Source organism: Chinchilla lanigera, unplaced genomic scaffold, assembly GCF_000276665.1.
Source record: "Chinchilla lanigera isolate Chin_1 unplaced genomic scaffold, ChiLan1.0 scaffold00049, whole genome shotgun sequence".
NCBI classification, from domain to species: Eukaryota; Metazoa; Chordata; class Mammalia; order Rodentia; family Chinchillidae; genus Chinchilla; species Chinchilla lanigera.
In genome coordinates, this window is record NW_004955450.1 from 1,915,724 (window position 1) to 1,937,927 (window position 22,204).

The 22,204-nt window shown below is 41.5% G+C and overlaps 1 protein-coding gene across 1 annotated transcript; it reads right to left on the reverse strand.

Moving 5' to 3' along the window:
- Positions 1–343: 343 nt before the first annotated feature.
- Tspan3 (tetraspanin 3) lies at positions 344–21,641 on the reverse strand. The gene is made up of 7 exons (XM_005393482.2): positions 21,408–21,641; positions 10,354–10,545; positions 9,871–9,945; positions 8,310–8,411; positions 7,209–7,361; positions 6,868–6,951; positions 344–1,210 (listed from the first exon to the last, which is right to left on the reverse strand). The coding sequence occupies exons 1-7, from the start codon at positions 21,468–21,470 to the stop codon at positions 1,118–1,120; spliced, it is 762 nt and encodes a 253-aa protein (XP_005393539.1). The 5' UTR covers positions 21,471–21,641; the 3' UTR covers positions 344–1,117.
- Positions 21,642–22,204: the final 563 nt, after the last annotated feature.

Sequence of the window (22,204 nt, forward strand, 5' to 3'; positions counted from 1 at the left end):
TGCTCCAGGAGTTGTCTGGAAGGCTCCAGACAACTTGTTTTCCTTCTCCCTCTACCACTGCACTATGTGAAAACCACCTGATTCTGCATGTCTACAGGGTCAGGACTCTGAACTCCCTGAGGGCAAGGACAGCTTCTCATGGTGTCTCCTGGCCTGGCACAAGAACATTCCATTATTTGTAAATATGCTAGACTGGAAAATATCAGGGGTGTTTTGAATACTAAGGCCTTTAGAACCTGGCAACAACAAAACAGAATTTGGCCAAAAGGTAGAATGAAAACACAGGCAAATCAGACAGCACTAACATTTTTGCAGCTCTAGAATTGAAATATCCCCACAATAATTAAAAAGTATTGAGGACTGATACAGAGTTTATTGAATTAGGATTTTCTATTTACAACTGAGATCACATCTACTTACTATTCTGCTAGTCTACATGGGTACATTACCTCTAATGACTTCAGACTTATGACGCTCAGTCACACACACTCACTCATTGTTTTAAAACAGTAGGGCATACATTACACTCCTCCTATAAAGCCAGCTTTGATTAAAAACCACTAGTTTCAAAGACCAGTCTGATTCTGAGGATGAACGAAGATACACGCTATGATCTAAAATCTATCTTAGCCGCTTTGTACAGTTGCTATCTTATTGGACTACAGTATATATTTGTAAAGGACACTGATGAGGGGCACCATCCGTTCATTTTACCAGACAGCTGGCTTCTTCTCCTCCCCACCAAGCCTCTGGCCAAGAGTTCTCCATTGTGAAGACGGAAAGGACTCAGCAGTCCCAAGGCAGAGTCCCATCACTACTCGGAGGCCACAGAAGCAGCCCCAAGCCCGCCTTTGTCCTACCACGCTATGCAACTTGCAAACAGTTCTGAAACGAGAACACTGACTGCCAAACTTAAAATCGAGGGACATAGAGTGTCGGTGAGAACGAGGCAAAGAAAGCCATGGGCGGAAAAGTAAGTGGATGGGGATAAAAAGCCAAGGTGTTCTGCCCGACACCAGCATTCATGAGCTTCAACCAGAGAACTCGGAGCCAGCGCAGACCTGCTCAGTCCACCTCCAAGCCACGTGAGACTGAGGCTCAGGCCAGAAGACCTCTGCTAGGCGTAGGTGCCCCCGGTGATGAGGAGCTCGTAGGCAGGGTCTCTACTCCTCCGGCACAGCACGATGCAGGCGCACAGCATGCCCAACAGCTGCGGAGAGAGAACAACGAGAAAGGCTGAAAGTCCCTTTAGGGCCAGTGTCCTGAAATCATCAAAAAAAAGTAACAGTGAAAGGAAGAGTTTCTGATGAATACAATACCTTTGAAGGAATTAAGTACTAAGCATCAGCTTCCTTGTTTCATACTCAGGAACTTGGTGAGGCCAAAACAGAATTAAGGCCCTTACTGTGTCCCCACCAGTCCAGTGCCATCTAAAGAAGCGTCTATAGCCATGGAACCTTCTGTGAGTACCCTGTGCCCCAGCGTGGCAGCCACCAGCCACTGGGAGCAACTCAGTATCTGAAATGCAGCTAGCACTGCTAAGGAATTACACTTTTACATTTTCATTTTAATTAGACACATAGGGGCTTCCACGGCAGATGGTAAAGGCCTACGGAGGGTATGACCAAGATGATGTTTGTGTATGGAGTCTCTTCAGGAATCTCTACTTTGAGGGGGACAACAGGCTTTGTGACCATCACACCACTCAGTACCCCAGCAGCCCTGTGCTGGACCCCACTCCTGATGCCAGAAACATAGTCTGATAGTTTTCACTTCTTTCACATTTCCTATTTTTGAAATCCAGGCTTGGTTCTGTGGCATTAGATACCTAGTACATATCTTTTAAAGGTCACTCTTCTTTCCTCATTTTATTTTCATAGATCCTAATCTTTCTGTGGTCGCACACTGAACCAGTAATAAAGTCATGTCCTGCTACTTTACATAAACAAGAGGTTAAGCTGAATTAAGGAGAAAACAATTCTAGAATTTTTGACCCAGCTTTTCACAGAACACTATAAACAGTAACCAAAGGACTAAATAAACAGGACCTTGCTGTTCCCACCCCTTGCAAACAATGAAGACCTGAGTTACCTGATTTTAAGTGCAGGGCCCTATACATGGGGTCACTGTAATCTCAGTAAAATGTACCCGGCCGCTCAGCAGGTGGAAGATCGCTGAGGAGCACAGAGAAGGTGGGTGTCCCCACCCAGCCCTCCACGGCTAACAGTTGTACACTTAGGTCTCACCCTTCCCGCAGCCTGGACCCTTATTGTTCAGGACACAGATCTGCTTGCTATCAACTCCATGGCTTCACCGCACCAGGACCTGCTGATGGTTCCTTGTGCGTGCCCCTTAGAGACACTTGGGAGAGCTGACTCAACAGCTAAAGCTGATGCTAGAGCGAGGCGCAGTCAGTATCTAATTCCTGGTGACTATGTTCCTGTTCACCGTCCATCGTAACACTCTTACAGCTATAAAATCAAACACAACTGGCTCCCAGGCAGTATCTAATTGGGCAACAAAAAATGCTAAACTCAGAAATTACTGATTTGCTAGGAGAAAAATCTCTCCCACTCCCTCCCCACATTCTTTTCAGTATGTTCACTTCTGCTGGGCAGTCAGCACTCTGAAGCAAGTTTCTTTCCTTATTCATTTTCATTAAATCAACTTGTGTTGATCTAAAAACTGAAAAAGCATGATAAAACTCTTTATGCCAGGTGTGGTGATGCATGGCTGCAGTAATAGCACTCTGGAAGGCTGAGGCAGGAGAATCCCAATCCCAGCCCAGACTGGGTAACACAGGGAGACACTCTGGGACGGAGCTCAGCTTGAGCTCCCTGTGTTTAATCCCGTCTCTCTTGCATGCATGTGCGTGCACACACACATCCAGCAACAAGTCTAAGAACAGCAAACTGCATAATAACTTGTTATCCTCACCAGTTAGATCATAGGCCCATTTCCAAAGCCTTGCTATACTGAAATTTTATTACTGAAACTTCCCGACAGACTTAGAAACTACTTTATGAATATTTTAGCTCCAATATTATTTCCCCAATGGTAACTTCCCCTGCAATATGTAAGTTCTGGGAACTAATCTACCTAACCATATATAATACCAGCAACTGCAAAATAAAACAAAAAAAAAAAAAAAAAAAAATCGAAACAAAACAAAAAACTGAACACACCAAATCACCTTAGTAAATACAGAGACGAATGGTGATTTATAACACTGCCTGCCAAAGTAAAATGTCCTATGATATTCTATGCAGGTGGTGGTATGGGGAAACAGGTATTCTTATTCAAGAATAAGAATTCTTTCATATAGGAGAAACTCTGGGAAAAAACTTTGGAACTACTTGTCAAAATTCACTGCTATGTTCCAACCTTCAGTTCATGGCTATAAATTTTTGCTAGATCACCAACATGCAGAACAGAGGATAGTCACTACTTCCATTTTTATAACAGCAAGACTTACACAAGTGCTCGTTAAAGTCAATTAGGTAAATTATATCCATAAAACAGAATATGCAGCCCTGAGATCAACAAAGTACATCTACATCTAAAAGATACTGATTTGTTTTTAAGAAGCAAGGTATAAACGATATGATCCCATTTATATAATACTTTGAGATGACAAATTTTTAGAACCAGAGGTGTGATTATGAGTTGTCAGGGTGAGGGGAAAAAGGTGGTATGGCTGTGAAGAACACTGGAGGAACTTGTCAGGTAGGAAGCCTTACTACCTGGAGGGCAATGCACTGAGAAGCTCACACCAGCCACAAGCTGTCAGAAGCCAACACATGTATGCAGACTTGTGCACAATCAATGGCTCACACTGCAGCCTTACCAAAGTGCCACTGAGGGACAGCAGGCAAAGCGTATGAGGGGACTCCCTCTATTATTTCTTATGACTGCACCCTACAATCTTCACTGCTTAAAAGAAGTCTATATACAAACCATCTGTGCAGTAAGTACAAACTGCATAAAAACTGACAGCACTGGCTTTATAGAGGGAGACTTGAAGTCTACACAGGAGGAGGCCCAGGACCTTTAAATAGAAAATGTGTAACTGGTCATTTGATAATTTAAGAGGCTGGCTTTTTGCAGAGAAGTGAGACATCTTGTTTAACAATGCAGCTAAAATAAAAAATCTTGCTCTAGTAGTTAACTAGTATTTTTCAGGTTTTTTCTTTCTTCATCATTTTGGTCCTACCCAAACCTAGACTGTTTAACTAGATTAGAACAACAGTCAGCCAATGTTTTCTGAAAGGGCCATGTTCCTAAATATTTTAGGCTTTGCAAGCCAGGAGACAAAAATTGGCCTCTGCTTCAGCCAGTCTGCCATTTTATCTCATTCTGTCTAGCTCAAGTGACAACTGTGAGGATTCCTAAGGGAATTAGGAATCCAACCTTCTAAAACCTGAATTGTTAGATCTGTAATCGGAGACAGAGTATGATGGAATGAGGGTTCAAGCTTTAGTGTGATGGTCATAGTCATACTGTCCTTGCTCCTTCTAATTTTTGTGGCAGAACGAAATTCTTTCACCATTTTAAATCCATGTTTTTCCCCCTTAAAAATCAAAGTTTTTCACTTTCAAAGCCACTAGGTTTTGAGCCTGTGAATGCTCAGAATCCCTGTGTTAGCTTTGCTAAACTGAAAATATCTAATCTTAACCAGCTATTCCTTAAGTCAAGGTGATTTAAGCATAAAATGTACATGGCAAACACACGTAAATTAGGAAACTAGTTAAAATATTTATTAGCTGCCTCTGAAAAATATTTGATGAAGAAATATCTGGCTGGCTAATAAGCTTAATGAGATGAGGGACATGGCTAAAGTGGTGCTTTTCATCAGTCTTCTACACACATACTGCATATTTCATGAGCACAAGCACCTACAGTTCCAAAGCTTTTCTGCTGCATGCTAATATGTGTAGCTTTCTAACCAAACACAAAGTCATTAAGACTGCCCAGACCAAGATTCCACTTGGGAAAAGAGACCTCCCCCTCATTTCATTATTTTCATCTAAATGAATGTGTTTGCACAGACAATCAAAATATGAAGTATATGCCTGGTGGTCACCGGTTTACTGTTACACACAGCCATGAAGCAAATGCTTAGAAGGGCAGAGACCACACTAAGTACAGGGCTAGGCTTTCTAATGAATGGTTTCTGGGCAGTTTGAATACGAGCAAAGTCAACAATCACCTCTTTGCCACTTCATAGGCAATGACCATTAAATATACTAGCTTCTGTTCAAATTTCCAAAGAACAGGTCATAAAAGCAACTTTAACTGACCTTTATACTAGCAATTACATTGGTTTTTATCTAACAATTAAAAATCTACACTTGCTTAAAATACATTATCTGTGCCTGAAACCTCTATTTCAGAATCTATAAGAATACTCTGATAACTAGATTTGGTGCCAAAGATATTCAATCACTCTCAAGTATTTGGCTATTCCCAGCTGTAAGAATCCTCTAACACATTTCCCTAACAAAATCCCTAACAGATACGGTATGTACCCAAGAAGCCAGGAGTGTGGGTAGATGTGCCGGGTGGGAAAGTAGCTGCCTATTATCTATCTTTATGTGGGAGAGGGAAAGGTCTATGTATTTTTTTGTGTGGGGGGGAGGACAGCACTGGGAGCAGATAAAGTAGAGGTAATTAAACAATTACCAGTTAATTTGCAGTAACTATTGTTAGTATAGAAGAAAAAAATTGCTTTCAGCGGTAGGAGTTAGGAAAACAGGTTCCCTCAGGTACCAACAACGGCAATGTACCAAGTGATGCCAAGGACTTCTGGGTGATTGTCACTGTAAAAGAACTATGTCTATAAATACAGCAGGGGCTAGAATCCCAGTTTTATATTTATTTACTTATTTATTTATTTTTTTGTCTTTTTGAGACAGGATCTTGTTAGGCAGTTCAGGCTGGCCTTGAGCTCACTTTGTAGCCCAGGATGGTCTCAAACTTGCAATGATCCTCTGGCCTCAGCCTCCTGAGTGCTGGAATTACAGGCGTTTGCCATATTTATTTATTTTTTGAGACAGGGTTTTACTATGTAGCTCAGGTTGGCCCCAAATTTATGGCAACCCTCCTGCCTCAGCCTCCTGAATGCTGGGATTATAGGCATACACCACCATGCCCAGTGAGAACCTGTTTTAATGGGAGATCTTTTCTGTAAAGCAATACAATTGTTTCTTTTAGAATAAAAGAACAGCATTCTTGATTTAGGCAAATGTACATCAAAACCCTCAAACAGCTGGGTGCAGTGATGTCACCTGTTGTCTCAGCTAATGGGGAGGTTGGGGCAGACAGCTGACTTGAGCCCAGGAGTTCCAGACCAGCCTAGGCAACATAGCAAGACACTATGGAATCAATCAAGCAATCAACCAATCAATAAACCCTCAAAGGCTAGGAGTAGTACACTATCCTGGACAACACAGTGACATTCCGCCTCAAATGGACTCTCAAGAACTGGAAGTTTTATACTAAAAGGCTGAAATAAATCTTTCCATTTCCAAACAGAAATAAAGCAGTTATTTTAAAAATTCTTTGATGTTCTATTACGATACCACCCAAGAATATACTATAACCACAGTTTGTACTTTGAATAGGTCACTCACTCACTAGTCACGGCAAAAAGGCAAAGATACATCCTTCTCCCACATGGTGCCTCCCAACCCCAGACCTCTGGAAGACCATTCTGGTTCTAGGCCTACAGTCAAAGGAATGGTACCACAATCACATCTAAGTTACCAATATACCCCAAGATTCACTCTCCGTGGCAACCGGACCTATTCAGGCTGACAGCTGAAACCAGCCAACTGTGACCCCAGCTCCCAAGCCAGCAGTGCTCACCTGGATGGCTGCAAAGGCCAGCGCTGCCCAGATGACATGCATCATGATCTCCTGCAGCTTCTTTACAACCAGAGCCTCACACCCCTGCAACACAGTCAAGTCACCCTCATCAGGAGTCGTTTTTTGAATGTGTGAGCAGATTACTACCCATTGGCAGAAATGGAAAAAAAGAAACTCAAAACAAGAAAAAAAAAAGTATGTGATTAGAGTAACTTACAGAAACAAAGCAAAAGACAAAGTAGCACTAAAGAAGAGCACAGAGGTAGAATGAAGTTTTAGTTAAAAAGGAGAGAGTGAGCGTCAGGGTATGTCATCAGGAGGGACTCATTACCACGGCTCACCTCAGCATAGAGGTCTGAGGGGTTGGCCAGGCTGCCGTTACAGTTGCTTGCAGTCTCTCTGCAGCAGCTAAGAGGGACACTCTGGTTTTTGGTTTCTTTGAACCAATCTGTGTTTTCCCAGTCTGAGTAGTTATGAATTCCACAACAGTGCAGCTGGGGGAGGAAGCAGAGATTATTACTCCTTACCAAACAGGTACGCTCGGCTTGAGCTTTAGCCTTCCACACACTACAGAGCTTTACAACGATGAGCTGTGCTCACTTGGGCAGCACATGTACTAAAAACCGATGAGCTTCTTGAGACCAGTTTGGTGTCTACAGGTCCCACATGACAGCCACCACCCACAGGGGCTAACTTGAGCACTCACAGTAAGGGACCAAGGTTTTCCTTTTAATTTGAACAGTAACACAAGCTCCACATGCAAAGCACACTGCCTCTACAAGAGGCACTTTCTAGCTAAGGAAAATCTTCCTATCTTGTACACTGAGTATCTATCACATTCTGAGTTAAATATTTCCACTGACAAAGTATTTAAAATGTTTTGTCTAAAATGTCTGTAGTTATTTTAGCATAAGACAAAAACATGTACAGGTAACATGAAATAAGACTGATAAAAGCTGGTAACTAAGGCAGGATTATTGGTGCAAAAATCAGGTATAAAAATCTCCTTTTGTATATGTTTCAAAATATATATACTGTGCTTGTGTATATATATACACATATATTTAAACACACTTCTGTTGTCCTTTCTGACCTGGTTTTCTACAGGTTTATGCAAACTTCTCCCCTCCTTTAGAATCCACCTGAACTCCCACCTTCCTCTGAAGCATACCTCTCTTTCTCTGCCACCTATCTAGTTAACTATTCGGTGAGGGGAGTCAGATAATTTTAAAAAGTCTAAGATGCTTCTACCTTGCCTTGACTAGGTGACAGACAGTAGCACAAACTTTAAGGGTGCAGATGGGGACAAAAGATTAAACATATCCTGAGGTTCTTCTGAGCTGTGAAGGCACACAGCCCAATAGCACATTAACAGCAGAGCTCATTTCATGCTGCCCCAGAAATGAGCGGCCCTCACACACCCTGACGTCAAGTAGGCTTACCTGCCTCTGCACATAGTCAATAGCCCGGCTGGCGGCATCAGGGTTGGTTCCATTATAAGTCTTATACACTTTCTGAATGCTTCGGTCAACCTCATTTTCCACCTGAACCAAAACAAAGAATTCAGTCCTTCTAAAATACTGTTAAGAGGAGCACGAGTCAAAGTTAATGCCTACATGGCTGTTTCAATTTGCCAGAGCGCTCTAGATTTTTTAAATGGAGGTGGATGTGTAGTGTTTCTCCTCCCACCTTTGTACAGATCCAAATCCGACAGGAGAAAGTTCTGACATTCTATCACAGAGATTAAAAATAGTCAAATCTGGCATGCAAGCTGGCAGGCTAACAATCCATTAGGAGAGAGAAAGCAACTGAACACTGGGAAGGATGTCCTAAATTGTAGGAGTATGTCTTCCTTTTACAAATAAATTTACAGTGTGTCCCAGAAGACCCACTCACTTTCCTTTCCTGAAGGATGTAAAAATCAAATGACTGTGAAGTCTTCATATTTTCAAAATAAATACCAACGGTATTTGTATTTTATTTATACGATGTTTAGACTTGGCCAAATATAAAGGTAATCAGCAGGTAAAAATAAGTCCTTAGAAGTAGCACTTTATGTGAATGCAGCTGCTCAATATCTGTTAAGCAGGAGGCAGGAAACAAACTTCCCACTGCCCACTGTAAGAGTGGTAAGCAAGCATCATTTAATAGAAGTCTGCTTGTACCAGGTTCTCCTACTGATCTCTAAAGCAACTGATTTGGTAACTAAAACAGTGATATGATGTGACTATTCCTCTAATAACCAGGTCACTGTAGGGACATTTTGGGGGAGCTGCACAATTCCTTCATTTTCTAGCAAGTTTGATTATCCACTTGGGGTAGGATGCCTTTGACTTGACACCGAAAATTAAAATGAGAATGATTCTACACATTTATTATGGCTCTAAAATTATACCAAAATTAATTTAAAATAGCCTGTGTGGGCTCAGGTACTGTAGGTGGAAAGCAAAAGCAAAACAGGAAAGGAAGGGGAAAGGAGAGGGAATGATTAAGAAAGGGGAAGGAGAAGTAAGGGAGTGCTGACAGAGGCTGCCTCGGTACTGCAATCAGCAAGAGCATGGTTTCCAGCAGGTGGGGGTCCAGAGGATCCCAACTCAACACATCTTTCCTATGTCCAGGACCAAGGCATTTTTTAAAAGTAGCAATGTAACATGAAATTCTCAGAAAACAAAGTCTATATCCACTCCCCTCAATGTGGAGACTCCATTGACAGGAAATCTGAATAAACTTCTCAGCTGATTTGCAGCTCACTGTGAGATAATTTAAAGAAAAGTAAATACCTACAATTGAGAACAGTAGAATTTACACTCTGCTATATTAAACAAGGTTAGCAGTCTTGCTATGCAAATACTTTTTAATTAACTTTAGATATTTTGAAACAGCAGTTCAACAGAAATAAGGCAAAAGAAAATGCTGGCTTTGATAAAATGAACATGTTCTATTTTACCTGAAAAACTTACATCCCCCTTTAAAGCATTATGTGAATCACAACAGACAACATACCTTTGCTCTGTAAACGTATCCCAAAACCACTACAACAACTTCTGTGACAAAAACCAAGAGCAGGATGATGACAAACTGTAAGAAAATATCGTCAAAAATTAAGAGCAAAAAAATAAGTCTAAATACTCATGCTAAAGAAGCAATTATCAAGTCTTTTGCAAACGGGAAGGGAATTAAAAAATGAATGAAGGTGTGTTAGGTCCAAGTACCAACTTCACATGAGGAACGTAATCATTATTTACTGCAAACATGCACTAATAAAATAGAAAAGAAAAAGTCATTTTAATGTTCTTAAAGACAACTTTAAATTAAAAAAAAAAGCAATTAACAGAAGCAATTGCTAGAGGCTTAGCACAAGTGCTAATTCTGTTCCATTATAACAGCTCTGGAGTCTATGGTGCTTCACACTTAATTCCAGAAGCCAGTGACATCGATGAGACAGCCCTGTGGGGTTGTCAAGCAGTTGTCAAAGCTCCAGCTTACCGTGGCGAGTCCACAGCGGCTTTCCCGGATTGTGGCACAGCAGCCAATGAGCCCAATGATGAAAAGCAGGGCTCCAACGGCGATGATCACCACAGCAGGGATAAGAGTGTAAACATCCTCAAAGAAGTGGTCGTAGTCATCATAGGTGATGAAGACGTAAGCGCCTACGTAGCACAAAATGCCAGCTGCCCCCTGTCAAAAACCAAAGTCAGAGCACTGTACAATATAACAATATGAAACTGTTACACCCACAGGTGCCATGTAATCTCTCACTTCTCTACTCCTCTAATCACACAGAACAGCACCTGGCACCTAGCAAGTCAAAACCGACCGAGCTCAGTTCACCTCACCTTACCCCTTCCCTTGAAACTGTCCTCCCATCTCCATCACTCCTACTTTCTCTTCAGTCCAAAGTTCATACCCCCTCCCCCACGTGGTTTCAACATGTTGCCTGGGGTAGCCTGGAGCTCCTGGCCTCAGGCTAAGACTACATGTGTGCAACCACAGTTCCTGGCTCCTACGGTTTTTTGTTCACTATATGAATATGACTTGGCAGCTTAATCTAGCTTACTGAATTCTGATGGCCATCACATCTGGGACACATCAGTTTATAAATGGTACCTGACCATAAAAATAGATGCTGCCCTTACAGTGACCCATGTCTGTTGCAAGGCCTTGACACATCGGCTTTTGGGGCATGTTGCTATAGAAGGAAGATGAGCAAGGGAGGGAAAAGAAAAGAAACAGGCTAGTGGGCCAGGGATACAGCTCAGCAGCACAGCGCCTGCCTGGCAAGTGCAAGGTCCTGAGTTTAATTCCCAGTACCAACAACAACGAAAAGAAACAGGCTAGTTTGGTGTATTTATTACAAATGTATGTGAACGCTGAAATAAATGCCCTTTTACTAAAATACTATTTTTTTTCCTTGATTACACATGCATATGCATATAAACATAATGTTTTGCTAAAGTGATCAGTCCTCAGGCTGAATTAAAAGAAATCCTAAATATGAATTAATCAAGTTGTACCCAGTCTGTTTTCACTAATTATCCATCCTTTAGAGTCTTAACTTCTTTTCTTACTCCAAAGGTGATATTTCTTTAAAAGGCATGAATTAAAATCATTTGTAGTGCTCGCTTTAGCAACACATATACTAAAATCAATTCTATTTCTGAGCTTCTGGTAAATGAAGTCTGTTTTGTTTTCAGGCTGCCTCCTAACTCCTAAGTTCAAGCAATTCCCTGCCTCAGCTTCCTGATGAGCTGGCACTATAGGTACATACCACTACGACCACTATGTCCAGCTAGTAAATGAAGCTTACAAAATCTGAATGAAAAAAAGACAAAACTGGGGGATACGTGTACAACAATTAACCCATTTATGCTAAAGATAGAGATTTTTTTGAACTTTTGCAAAAAATTCATCTGTACCCAGAAAAATCCATGGAACAAGAATTTGAAAACATTTCATTATGTTCCACTGTTATGGGTGTTCCAAAAATGGATCACTAGGTATCGAAGGGTGGTCATTCTGAAGCACAGGACCTGGAAGAATTCCTAGCCCTAGAGACAGCAAATGATGCGTTTTCTGCTGCTTGAGAATGGGCCAAGCAAAACGTTTCCTGTGCTGCCCCTCCACTCCAAGAGAGGCCCTCATCTCAAATGGAGACTTCAGGGAAATTAAATTTAACATGTACAGCCAGACTTCAACAAATGCCAAGGAAGGCCAGGAGGAGGTGCTATTTGCAAGACTGCTCTCATCTAACCAATAGGATAGTTTCTTTTACTAGGCTACAAACCAGTTAACATTTACTTGCCCAGCAGAGATGAGAATCTGAGAGTTCTATTTTACCAACATATAGGAGGGAGCTACGTTCCAGTCATGTATCAAAGTGCAAACTGCTAATATGAGACTATAAATCAAAGTATTTGTAAATATAGCCTGTTTCTTAAAGACAACTTCAAAATTTTCTTCTTTAATTAAATCTGGATATGGTGCTTTTATCTTCAGCTGTGTAATATTTATGAATGATACCAGTCCGTCTGAAAATACCGGGCAAGCATCTTAACAGCTGAAGACCTAAAAACAGCTCAAAGCAAATGCCTTAATGATATCCAGCTGGTGGTACGAGACTCGCCCTAGGAACAGGGACAGTGTGATGGACAGGAGGGAGGCTATGAGCAAGTCCCAGCCAGTGTGCACAGGGGCTTCAGCCACTCAGTTTTAAGCAGAACTGGTGGCTACTGGAAAAGCTAAAGAGAAGGTGAAAGTGTTAAATCCTCCTACTAAAGGGCTGCGACGGGACTGGAATCTATCAAAGGATCTGGGCTTTGCCAGTCACACAGCTGCAGAGAAGCAGGGAGCGGGGACAGAAGGCAACAGGAGAGGAGACGGAATGAGAACCTGGACACAGCTGAATGCTGCAGTCACTGCCGGGAATCTGAGCCTGTGAGGAGCAGCCGCGCCAAGATGGCAGGCTAAAAATATTTATCCATTTCCATTTCACAAAGAGGTGAAAAGAACTCAGGGGAAAGGCTGAGATCTGAAACTATACGAGAGTAATTTTAAAATCATTCCCCTTTACCTTTTAATATGCCAATGCTTCCAATTAAGTCACAGGATTTTAAACTTAAGGACAGCCAGCGCTTTTCCATGAACCAAGCTGTTCCTCAGAGTAAAGCTATTTTCATGAATTCCAAAAGTATCCTATTTCATTTTATTCTTTTAGCTTTCTATATACACAAATGTGAAATCTCTTAAAATAAGAAATTTCAATCTTACATAATTGCCTCTTTGATGTTTAAGAAAGTAGTCTGGGAAAGTCATTTAAATTTTCTTTTAAAAAAATAACGAGTTGATGAAATGTGGCAATTCACAAAACTACTAAGTTCCCTCACTTTCATCAAGCACAGTAAGACCAACCACTGCAATGTGGCAATATTAAAACAAACTTGCCACTAAGCAGGAGGTATTTTGACCAATTTTGCATGCTTGTATCTGGTAACCTGAGCAACTTATGTGATGACAACAATGTGCAGTATAATATCCACTGGTGAATTCTTACAATCCTGCCAAGTGACACTATGTATTCTCTCTAATGTTCTTTAAAATTATTGTTTTCTTATTCCCTTTAATGATTTGATCAATCATCTATTCTTACATCTGGTAATCTGAGCAACTTCCCTGAAGATAACAGTATGTAATATAATTACCACTGTTAACCTCTATCATTTGGTTTGAAACCCTGTATCATTTTTAATGTCCTTGCTTTGTGTTGTTTGTATTTTGCTATTTTTTGTACTATTTTCTTTAAAATAAAAAAAAAGGAGGTAAAACAGTTCTGCTGTCAAAAGTGTATCTATAAAGAAATTCTGAAGTGTGAAGATGGAAGCATCCCACAGAGCGCGTGGTGAAGAAGAAAGAAAAACAAGTGGTTTCTCGCAGTAATGCGCTGGAGACATATGGACGGATGAGCATGTCTGGAGCTGGCAAGAGTGAGGGCAGGAAGACGAGGCACCACCTGGACCGAGTTCACGCGAATGCAGGAGGCTGACAAGCTCGCCTGCCCATGTGAACTGCCCCTTTGGAGTCAGTTTTCCTCAAAGAATCAACTTGGAAGCAGAAGTGCTTGGAATCTGAGAGGGAAAAACAGCTGAGAAAGACTGGGCAAAAGTAGTACACCCTAGACTTTATGAAAAGCAGATTTTCAAAGCCGAGGCAGAAAATGGGAAGAAATCCATCATATATAGGCACCTTTAAATGTTTAATTCTGAGATTCCTGTACAGAAGGAGTGATCAAAATATACAATGAATACTTCATTTTTAAAAATGTATTTACAGTAAAGGGCACACTGCCATCAAGCCGCCTCAAAACCCTTCCCCTCACTTGGAGCATGGTGCATTTTTGTCACCACACTGAAGCAGGTCTGGATGTCCTTTCCTGTCTTTACAAGGTATGCTCAAAAACAGTGAATGGTGCTGCTGAGAGTTGTCCAAAGGAAAGGCAGGCTCATAAAAACATTACAGGACGTCCTCATCCACCAAATCTGGCACTGTGTGACCTCTGGCTTTTCCCCAAAGTCAAATGAACATGAAAGGGAAACATTTTAAATTGATTCAGGACACTGAGGCAGCCACAATAGCACAACTAAAGACATTCATGGAAGAAGACTTCCGAAACTGCTTCAGAAGGTGGCATGAATGATGGGTAAGTGTGTTCAAAGTGAGGAGGATTTTGACAGGGCTTATGACAACGTGTCTTTCACTGTAATAAACTTTTAAAAGCCAGATGTAGCGCACACCTGTGATCCATCCCAGCACTCAGGAGGCTGAGGCAGGAGGTCTGCCACAAGTTCAAGGCTGGCCTAAACTACACAGCACAATTGTGACTCAAATTTAAAAAAATAAATACTATTTTTTGATCATTCCTGGTAGTTTCCCTAGCTTACATACCTGACTTCTCTCCAAGGAATCACTGATAATGCTATATACTGCATTTCTGAAAGCTTCCCCAAATTCTATCCTTATACTATTACAAGTATCTTAAAAATCTTAAATCTTTTATACACTTCTTCAATAGTCTAGTCCAACTGTATCTTGCTTCAACTCTGATTTACTGTAATAAAACAGTTTGTGTCACTAAACACATTCACACCTTTTACTAAGCCACGACCTGCACATTTCATTTACTCTATGAACTTTGAAGAAAAATTTTCAGAAATTAAAGCTAGTATTTATCAAAGACTTCTAAAGTTATTAAAATAATGACATTTTTCCACCTAAAACTTGGCCAGTAGCAGCCAAGCGGTATTCTAAGAAATGTGAGGATGCAGGTTAACAGACAATCACCTCCGGGGAAGTAATCCATATTGGGCCTACGTTACATTTTTATGCTTATTAATTCTACACCCAGGAATCTATCCTTAGATTTTTAGAAATAAGTAGGATGGAAACAAAGTTGTGCAGAGTGTGTGCCCAATCATAACCAAAATTTTAACAGCAAACACAAAAGTCCTAGACAGAGGCATGCCTGCATTATAACCCTGAAATACTCTGATGAAGTATTACTTGGTACAGAATGTGGTACACCAAGGGGAAAAAACATGTATACACAAAGAAATTTTAAAAACCCAAAATGTTAATACTAGTTTCTCTGGGTGGTGGAATTATGGGTATTTTTTTAAATACCTTTTAGTATTTTCCTAAATAAACGTGTGTATCTATCATACAATAGAAAAATATTTTTAATTGTTTGAAACTGAGAATGCTTTCAAATGAATGACTTCCTAAATGTCCTTAACTACCCACATAAAGCAGACATCTCTTAGATTCCCAAATATTTTAGGCACCTGTCTACCATGTACCACTTTTCCTCAGTTTATGTTGATTTTATTGATCTTTTCTTCTTTTTTTTTTTTTTGGTTTTGGTTTTTTGGTTTTTCTCCGGTACCGGGAACCGAACTCACGACCTTGTGCTTGCCAGGCAGGCGCTTTGCCGCTGAGCTAAATCCCCAGCCCCTTTGATCTTTTTTTCTGATCATCTAACATAATTCTGATTCAGTACATGTTATCTTTTTCCATAAATACCACCAAAGAGACAGTTTTTACAATCCTACTTGGACTGGGGTGTAAAGCTTTGCCAATAAGCCACTTTCACCATCAATGTCACTGCCATTATCCTTCTCTTAAAAAAGAAATACTTTAATCCTTTTAAACTGCTATTACTCAAATTGTATTCTAAAGGTCCTGACCCTCAACTCAGCTCTATCTTAATTTTTTCTTTATTTAGATGTTTGTCATCACTGTTTATCTAGTTTAACCATGCATGTGCCAGGGGTCAGGTGTTAGCCCTTAACAATATGTAAGAGCTTCTAAAGGGTTAAACAAAGTTGTTCTGTTTAATACAATTCATACTTAACAGATGGAAAAATCAAAAGCTCAGGTGACAATGAAACTGGAGATCAACCAATTGCTACAGCCAAATTACTTTAATACATAAACTGGCTACTTTCACACTTGCAGGGTTGCGGGGTAAAAAGTGTGAACTTCAACACAATTTTCTTCGAGACTCTCGGTTGTCCCATCCTACTTGAACCTTTGTTACACTATCTTACTCAACTCCAAAGAGTCAGTCATTATTACAGGCTCCTGGGATATTTTCAGCTTTATATCAGAGTTTGTCCAGGCTTAGGTTATGTGTTTAATCAGTAGCATCAACAATGTAAAATACAGTACGTCAATATTTACTCCCAGAAGTAGATTAGACAAATATATAAATGCAAATAATTTTTCTTATCTATTGATTCTGCCAAACTATCAAAGGGAATGAGGTGAAGAAGGGGAAGAGATGTATTTTTAAAGGAAGATTTGAGACCACTCTTGAGTAATGGAGAACAGTTAAAACTAGAGATATTTGAGGAAGAGTTTGTTCTTCCCTCTCCCGATTAACTGTCAGACAGTGGGAACTATCTTTTCACTCTATTGCTCCACAATGAGCAGAGTAGATACTGAATGCCCATTTATTAAGCCAATGATTCTTAGGTCCACTTGTTTGGTGCCAAGTCCAAACTTTATGGAATAAATTTTCTGCAAAAAAAAAAATCTGAATTCAATTTTATGGAATGTAATTAACATAAAGCAAAGAATGATAAATATCCAAAAGGCTAATAAGCAATCTGTTTCTTTAACTGCAACCAAAGAGCACTTCTGCTGATTTTAAGTTCCAGATAATTACTCAAGGTCATAGGATAGCTGGTCAGCAGACACATGACCATGACTGGAAATGGTCATTTTCTTAACTGTCAAAGATACATTAAGAAATCTACTGCAATATGCACCATGACTGGCTCTTGACAAAGTTAGTTTTTCTCCTAGGAAATCCAAAGGCAACTGCAGAAAAAAAAAAAAAGTTAGCTTAAGGTGTTTTTCAGTAATATAACCTGTCACAACATGTACAAAATGGGAAAAAACCAACTTTCGTAGTTGAGCATGGAGGCTCAAGCCTGAGATTCCAGCATGCTGGAAGCCTGAGGCAGGAGAATGGCAACTTCCAGCCCAGCCTGGGAAACTTAGTGAGGCCCTGTTTCAGAAACAAGTCCCCTCCGCTCCAGAAATACAACTTCAGGATGTAAAACTGTAAACTACTATATTACCAACTCAAATCTGTATGGTATGCTAGAAAACTCAATCTGTAGACAAACTTCGTGAAAAGACTGGAAACACTTGGAATATTTCATTATAATTCTATTTCCTCAAGAAAAGCATGAAGATATAGGCCTTCTCTTGGTAATTTGAACGTGCCAAGTGTATTATGGCCTAAGGGCCCACAGGCTGCCCCTTTAGTGTTGAATCCCCCAACCTCTTCCAATTCACCCCACACTGGCCCCTTCTTACATGGCAGATTAAATTTCACCTCCCTGGGGAAGTCTTCTCTGCCAACCTAAAGAAGCTGAACTCCATCACATCACCCTCTTTTAATTCTCTGCACAACCCACTGATTGTCACACTCCACTTGAAAGTTTAGTAGGAACAGGGATCTTCCTGTCTTTCACCATTTTATATGCAACACAAGCATTACAGGTGCTCAAATACACTACCACCTCTCAGAGCAGATGAAACACAACAGCCTAAACAGATATCACAAGCACAGACAAAGCTTTCTTACAGCCCCTGTAATCCCTAAAATGAATATGTGCAAAATAAATACTAGCCAACTGCTTTTTCTAATACGGTAGAAAAAGTAATAGTAACCTGCATAACAGATGTCTTTACTACTCAATTAACTTATCAGAATAAAACATGGTGTTACAAAGTACCAATTTAAACTTGTTTTAGATGAAGCCTTCTGGGTCAGATCAAATGAATTACCAAATTAAGAATCCTGCCTGACCTTCATACAAATGCATATTACAGAACAGGCTAAAGACTTTACTATAATAGCATTCAAAATTTAGCCATTTATCTCAAACACTGCTAACCTTTAAAAGATAATCATGAGTCTAGTACTAATATGCTTTAAGTACTAATATGCTTAAAATTACACAATTCCAGTGTGGGGTGTCGTGGCGCACACCTGTAATCTCAGCACTCAGGAAGCTAAAGCAGGAGGATCGCATCAATTTAAGGCCAGTCTAAACTACACAGGGAGACCCTGTCTCAAAACAAAAACAATGAAGTTACACTGCTCCATAAAAAAAGAGAGATACAAATTGTACATGCTTTTACTTGTCCAAAATTTTCTTTCAAGCTACCTTAATATTCTGGAATTTGGTGAAGAACCCCTTACTTCCATTAAGACAATTTTCAAAATTTTTAAAATGATTGTTTCCTGTTCTAATTACTGCCTCTGCATAGTACCATTCTTAAACACTCCACTGTTCAAAACTACCTGCACCAAATCAGCATTAACCATGTTGGCTATCAGAGTCTGAGTATTTCTGGAACAATCCATTTTCCGTATCACAACTCAATGAACAAACTGCCAACAGAACCAGGTTATCAAGATCCAAGGCAAGAGCAGAGATGTTGCCAAAGCAACTAAATTTATTTATTTATTTATTGTTTGTTTGTTTGTTTGTTTGTCTTTTTGAGACAGGGTCTCACTATGCAGTTCAGGTTGGCCTCGAGCTCACTTTGTAGCCCAGGCTGGCCTCAAACTTGCACTGATCCTCCTGCCTCAGCCTCCCAAGTGCTGGGATTACAGGCATGTGCCACCACGCCTGTCTAGCAATTAAATTTAACACCTGTAAACAATTAGCCACTACAACTAGTAGTGAAAAACCAGTGTAACAAAGTCTTTACTAAAGTTGCGCAAGGGAACCTAAACTTTTGAAAAGCTCTATATAGGTAACACTTATTCTTCCATTTAATACATTCAAGGCATTAAAAAGAGGGTGGAGCCATTATATAAGTGTACTTATCAGAACTAAATGTATCACAGCTTCCCAAGAAGAACTGATTAACTTTTTAAAAAAATGTACTTCCTCGTTGATGACTTCATGTTCTACACAAATAGTGTAACTTAAATGCTGCACAACTTGTTCTAACACCACAGACTCTACACAATGGGTGGAGATGGTGACGGGGACAACACACATTATCACAAAAGTGCCCGGCATGATAATAAAGACCTGGACTAAGATGATATGGTTACAAACCTTTTCTCTAACTTGGAACTTGGGTTCCAACACAAGCTGTACCACACCTTGGGTGTGCTCTTAACTCAGTAAACTTTAACGTCCGCATCTGTAAAATAAGCATGATAATATTCCCTGACTGGCACATAACACTCGTGTTAGTTATTATAATCATCAAATTCCAACAATTTGTCCATAAAACTAACAATGTGTTAGGTGACACACCTAATATTGTTCCCTCATTCGTCATGTTGCATTATGCCACAAGTTTTCCCCCTTTATGTCTGCCTAACTTTCTCACCACAGGACACATGTTTTACCATTCTACTAGAGGATATTTTTTATTAAACCCTATGGCTTCAGTTTTAGCAATAACCAACTAAGAAGTTCAACAATACCACCGACTTTATTGGAGTAAGTGATACTAGTACATATACTTAACACAATTTCTAAAAAATTCCTGAGCAATCATTTAGAATTAAGTAATCTTTTACAGTAAATAAAAACTTGATGATTTAAAGCATTTTTGTATTCCAGTATTATCTAACATCAACACCTTCAGTTCTGAATTTGAATAGCCTAGTACATGTTCTTCAAAACGAAATACACTCATAAAATCAAGTTATGCCCACAAAGCCAAGTTCCTGCCTCTTAAATGTCACTGCCTAACACAATGTTTCTCATTTGGAGTTCCCTGAAAATTACTTATCCTTTTAAAAGGGCCTGAAACTCAAAGTCATGAGAAATACTGCTTTACTTGGAAAAGAAGAAACCAGGGAACTCCCAAGGCCATAGGGGGAATTTTGAACAGGGACTACCTCCCAGCAGGACTTTCCCCCTCGCACCATAAATCCTTACGATGTATAACTATCCTTTCATGCTACAGCATGACAGAAATGAAAAGTTTCATTTCTGTGTTAGGGAGTCAGAAAAATGAAATACATTTGTGAGAGGGAGGACCTGAATGCAAGTCAGACACAAAAGTTCGGTTAGTGGGAATGTTTAAGCAGTGTTGTGAAAACTTAACAGAGAGACTGCGTAGGGCAAGCAAGTATTTATGACAAAGCTCAGGACAGTCAGGCCCCAACTTCAGCTGCAATCCAGGTGAAGTAGCTGAACTTGATTCTTCTACTAAAGCTATTTTGTTTTTCAGTACAAGAAAGCGATGTGATAGAGGGCGTATTTAAAGATTCATCCGGGTGCAAGGTCCAGATGGCCTGGAGGCTGGACATGGTGACAGGGACAACACACATTATCGCAAAAGTGCCCAGCATGACAATAACGACCTGGACTAAGATGATGTGGTTACAAACTCTTTCTCTAACAGCAGCTCCAAATAAAATTCAAAAGCCACCCTTTATAAAAATGAACTTGTCGCCCTCAAAATTCTGTGACATCTGAATCATATTCAACCAAGGGTTGACACCTCAGGGTATACACCTCCCACAACCAAAGCAAAGACGATTTTCCTGGCCCAGCTCTTTGGCTTTTCAAGTTGACCCCGTCGTGTCTGGGCTGGTGAGCTGCCAACTGGTTCTCTGTGCACAAAGAGCTGGAAGTTGCAGCCCCGAGTGGGTTCGGCAGCACCCTGCGGATCTGCAAGGATGGCTCGCCCGAGCTCGGCGCGGCTCACGAAGAGCGAACCCGGGCTCGCAGAGGATCCGGGTCGGGCCTGGGTCCGCACAGTCTGCACGAACAGCGCCGGCCAGCGGGCGGGCGGCTGGGACTGGGGCCCGGCACTGACCCGGCAAGCCCCTGGGTGGGACGCGGGAGACCCCGCCGCCCTCCCCGCCTGGGCCTCAGTCGAGCCGGGAGAGACTCAGCGACGAAGCCTCGGACTGGACCGAGCTGCCCCGCTTCCGGCCGGAGGCCCCACCGAGACCTCCCCGCCCGCCCGGCCGCGGCCCCAGCCCCGCTCACCCAGAAGATGAGGTTGAGGAAGACCAGCACGGTCTTCGAGGAGGTGATGCCGCACTGGCCCATGGCGCCAGCGGCCGCGGAACCCCACCGGCCAGCGGGGCGGCGCTCCCCGAGCGCGGCGGCAATGGCGGCGACGCCTCCCCGCCGGAAGCTGCTCGGCGTGCGCCGCGCCCCCTGTAGACCCCCGCTCGGTCTAGCCCAGCAAGCACCGCGCGCCTCTGCGCAGTCGCCACAGCCCCCGGGGCGGTCCCCTGGCAACCCTTCCCCGCCCCCCGCGGCTGCGACAGCTGCTTCAGCCAATCACTCCCGCGGAGCTGGGGCGAGGCCTCGCCTCTTAAAGGTTCCCAGCCTCTGCGCCTTTGCTTGGCCTCTGCCCGCCCTTGGCTGCTGATAGCTATTTTAGGAGGTTCTAGGCCAGCCTTATAGATAATTCAGAGCCCACAAAGCGCTTTCTGCCTAGCTTACTTTACCTTAGGAAGGCCAGAGATCACCAGCGCCTTGGGAGAAAGGCAGTGAACGTCCTGTTAATGGAGAATTTACTGTGCCAAGCACTAGGTCAACTCTCAAAAGAGGTACCAGAAAGGAGAAAAGGCTGACGACGGGGTTGGCAAGGCAGAGATGGGCAAGGTAATGGTCTAGTCTATTCCTTGGCAGTACACTTTGACCCAAGATTTTCAACATTAATAGAGCATCTTTTTACACTGCAATATTTCACACTTGTCCCCGAATGTGGGGTGGATCATAGCAGTCAACAAATGTGCTTTGCACCTACTTATCTCATGCTATGCTCTGTACCA

Excerpts from the sequence above, each read along its gene's own strand:
- Tspan3 (XM_005393482.2), bottom strand. The coding sequence starts at position 21,470 with ATGGGCCAGTGCGGCATCACCTCCTCGAAGACCGTGCTGGTCTTCCTC. Across the intron at positions 9,946-10,353 it reads GCCGCTGTGGACTCGCCACG|TTTGTCATCATCCTGCTCTT; the intron begins GTAAGCTGGAGC and ends ATTTTCTTACAG. Across the intron at positions 7,362-8,309 it reads TTGACTATGTGCAGAGGCAG|CTGCACTGTTGTGGAATTCA; the intron begins GTAAGCCTACTT and ends TTCCTCCCCCAG.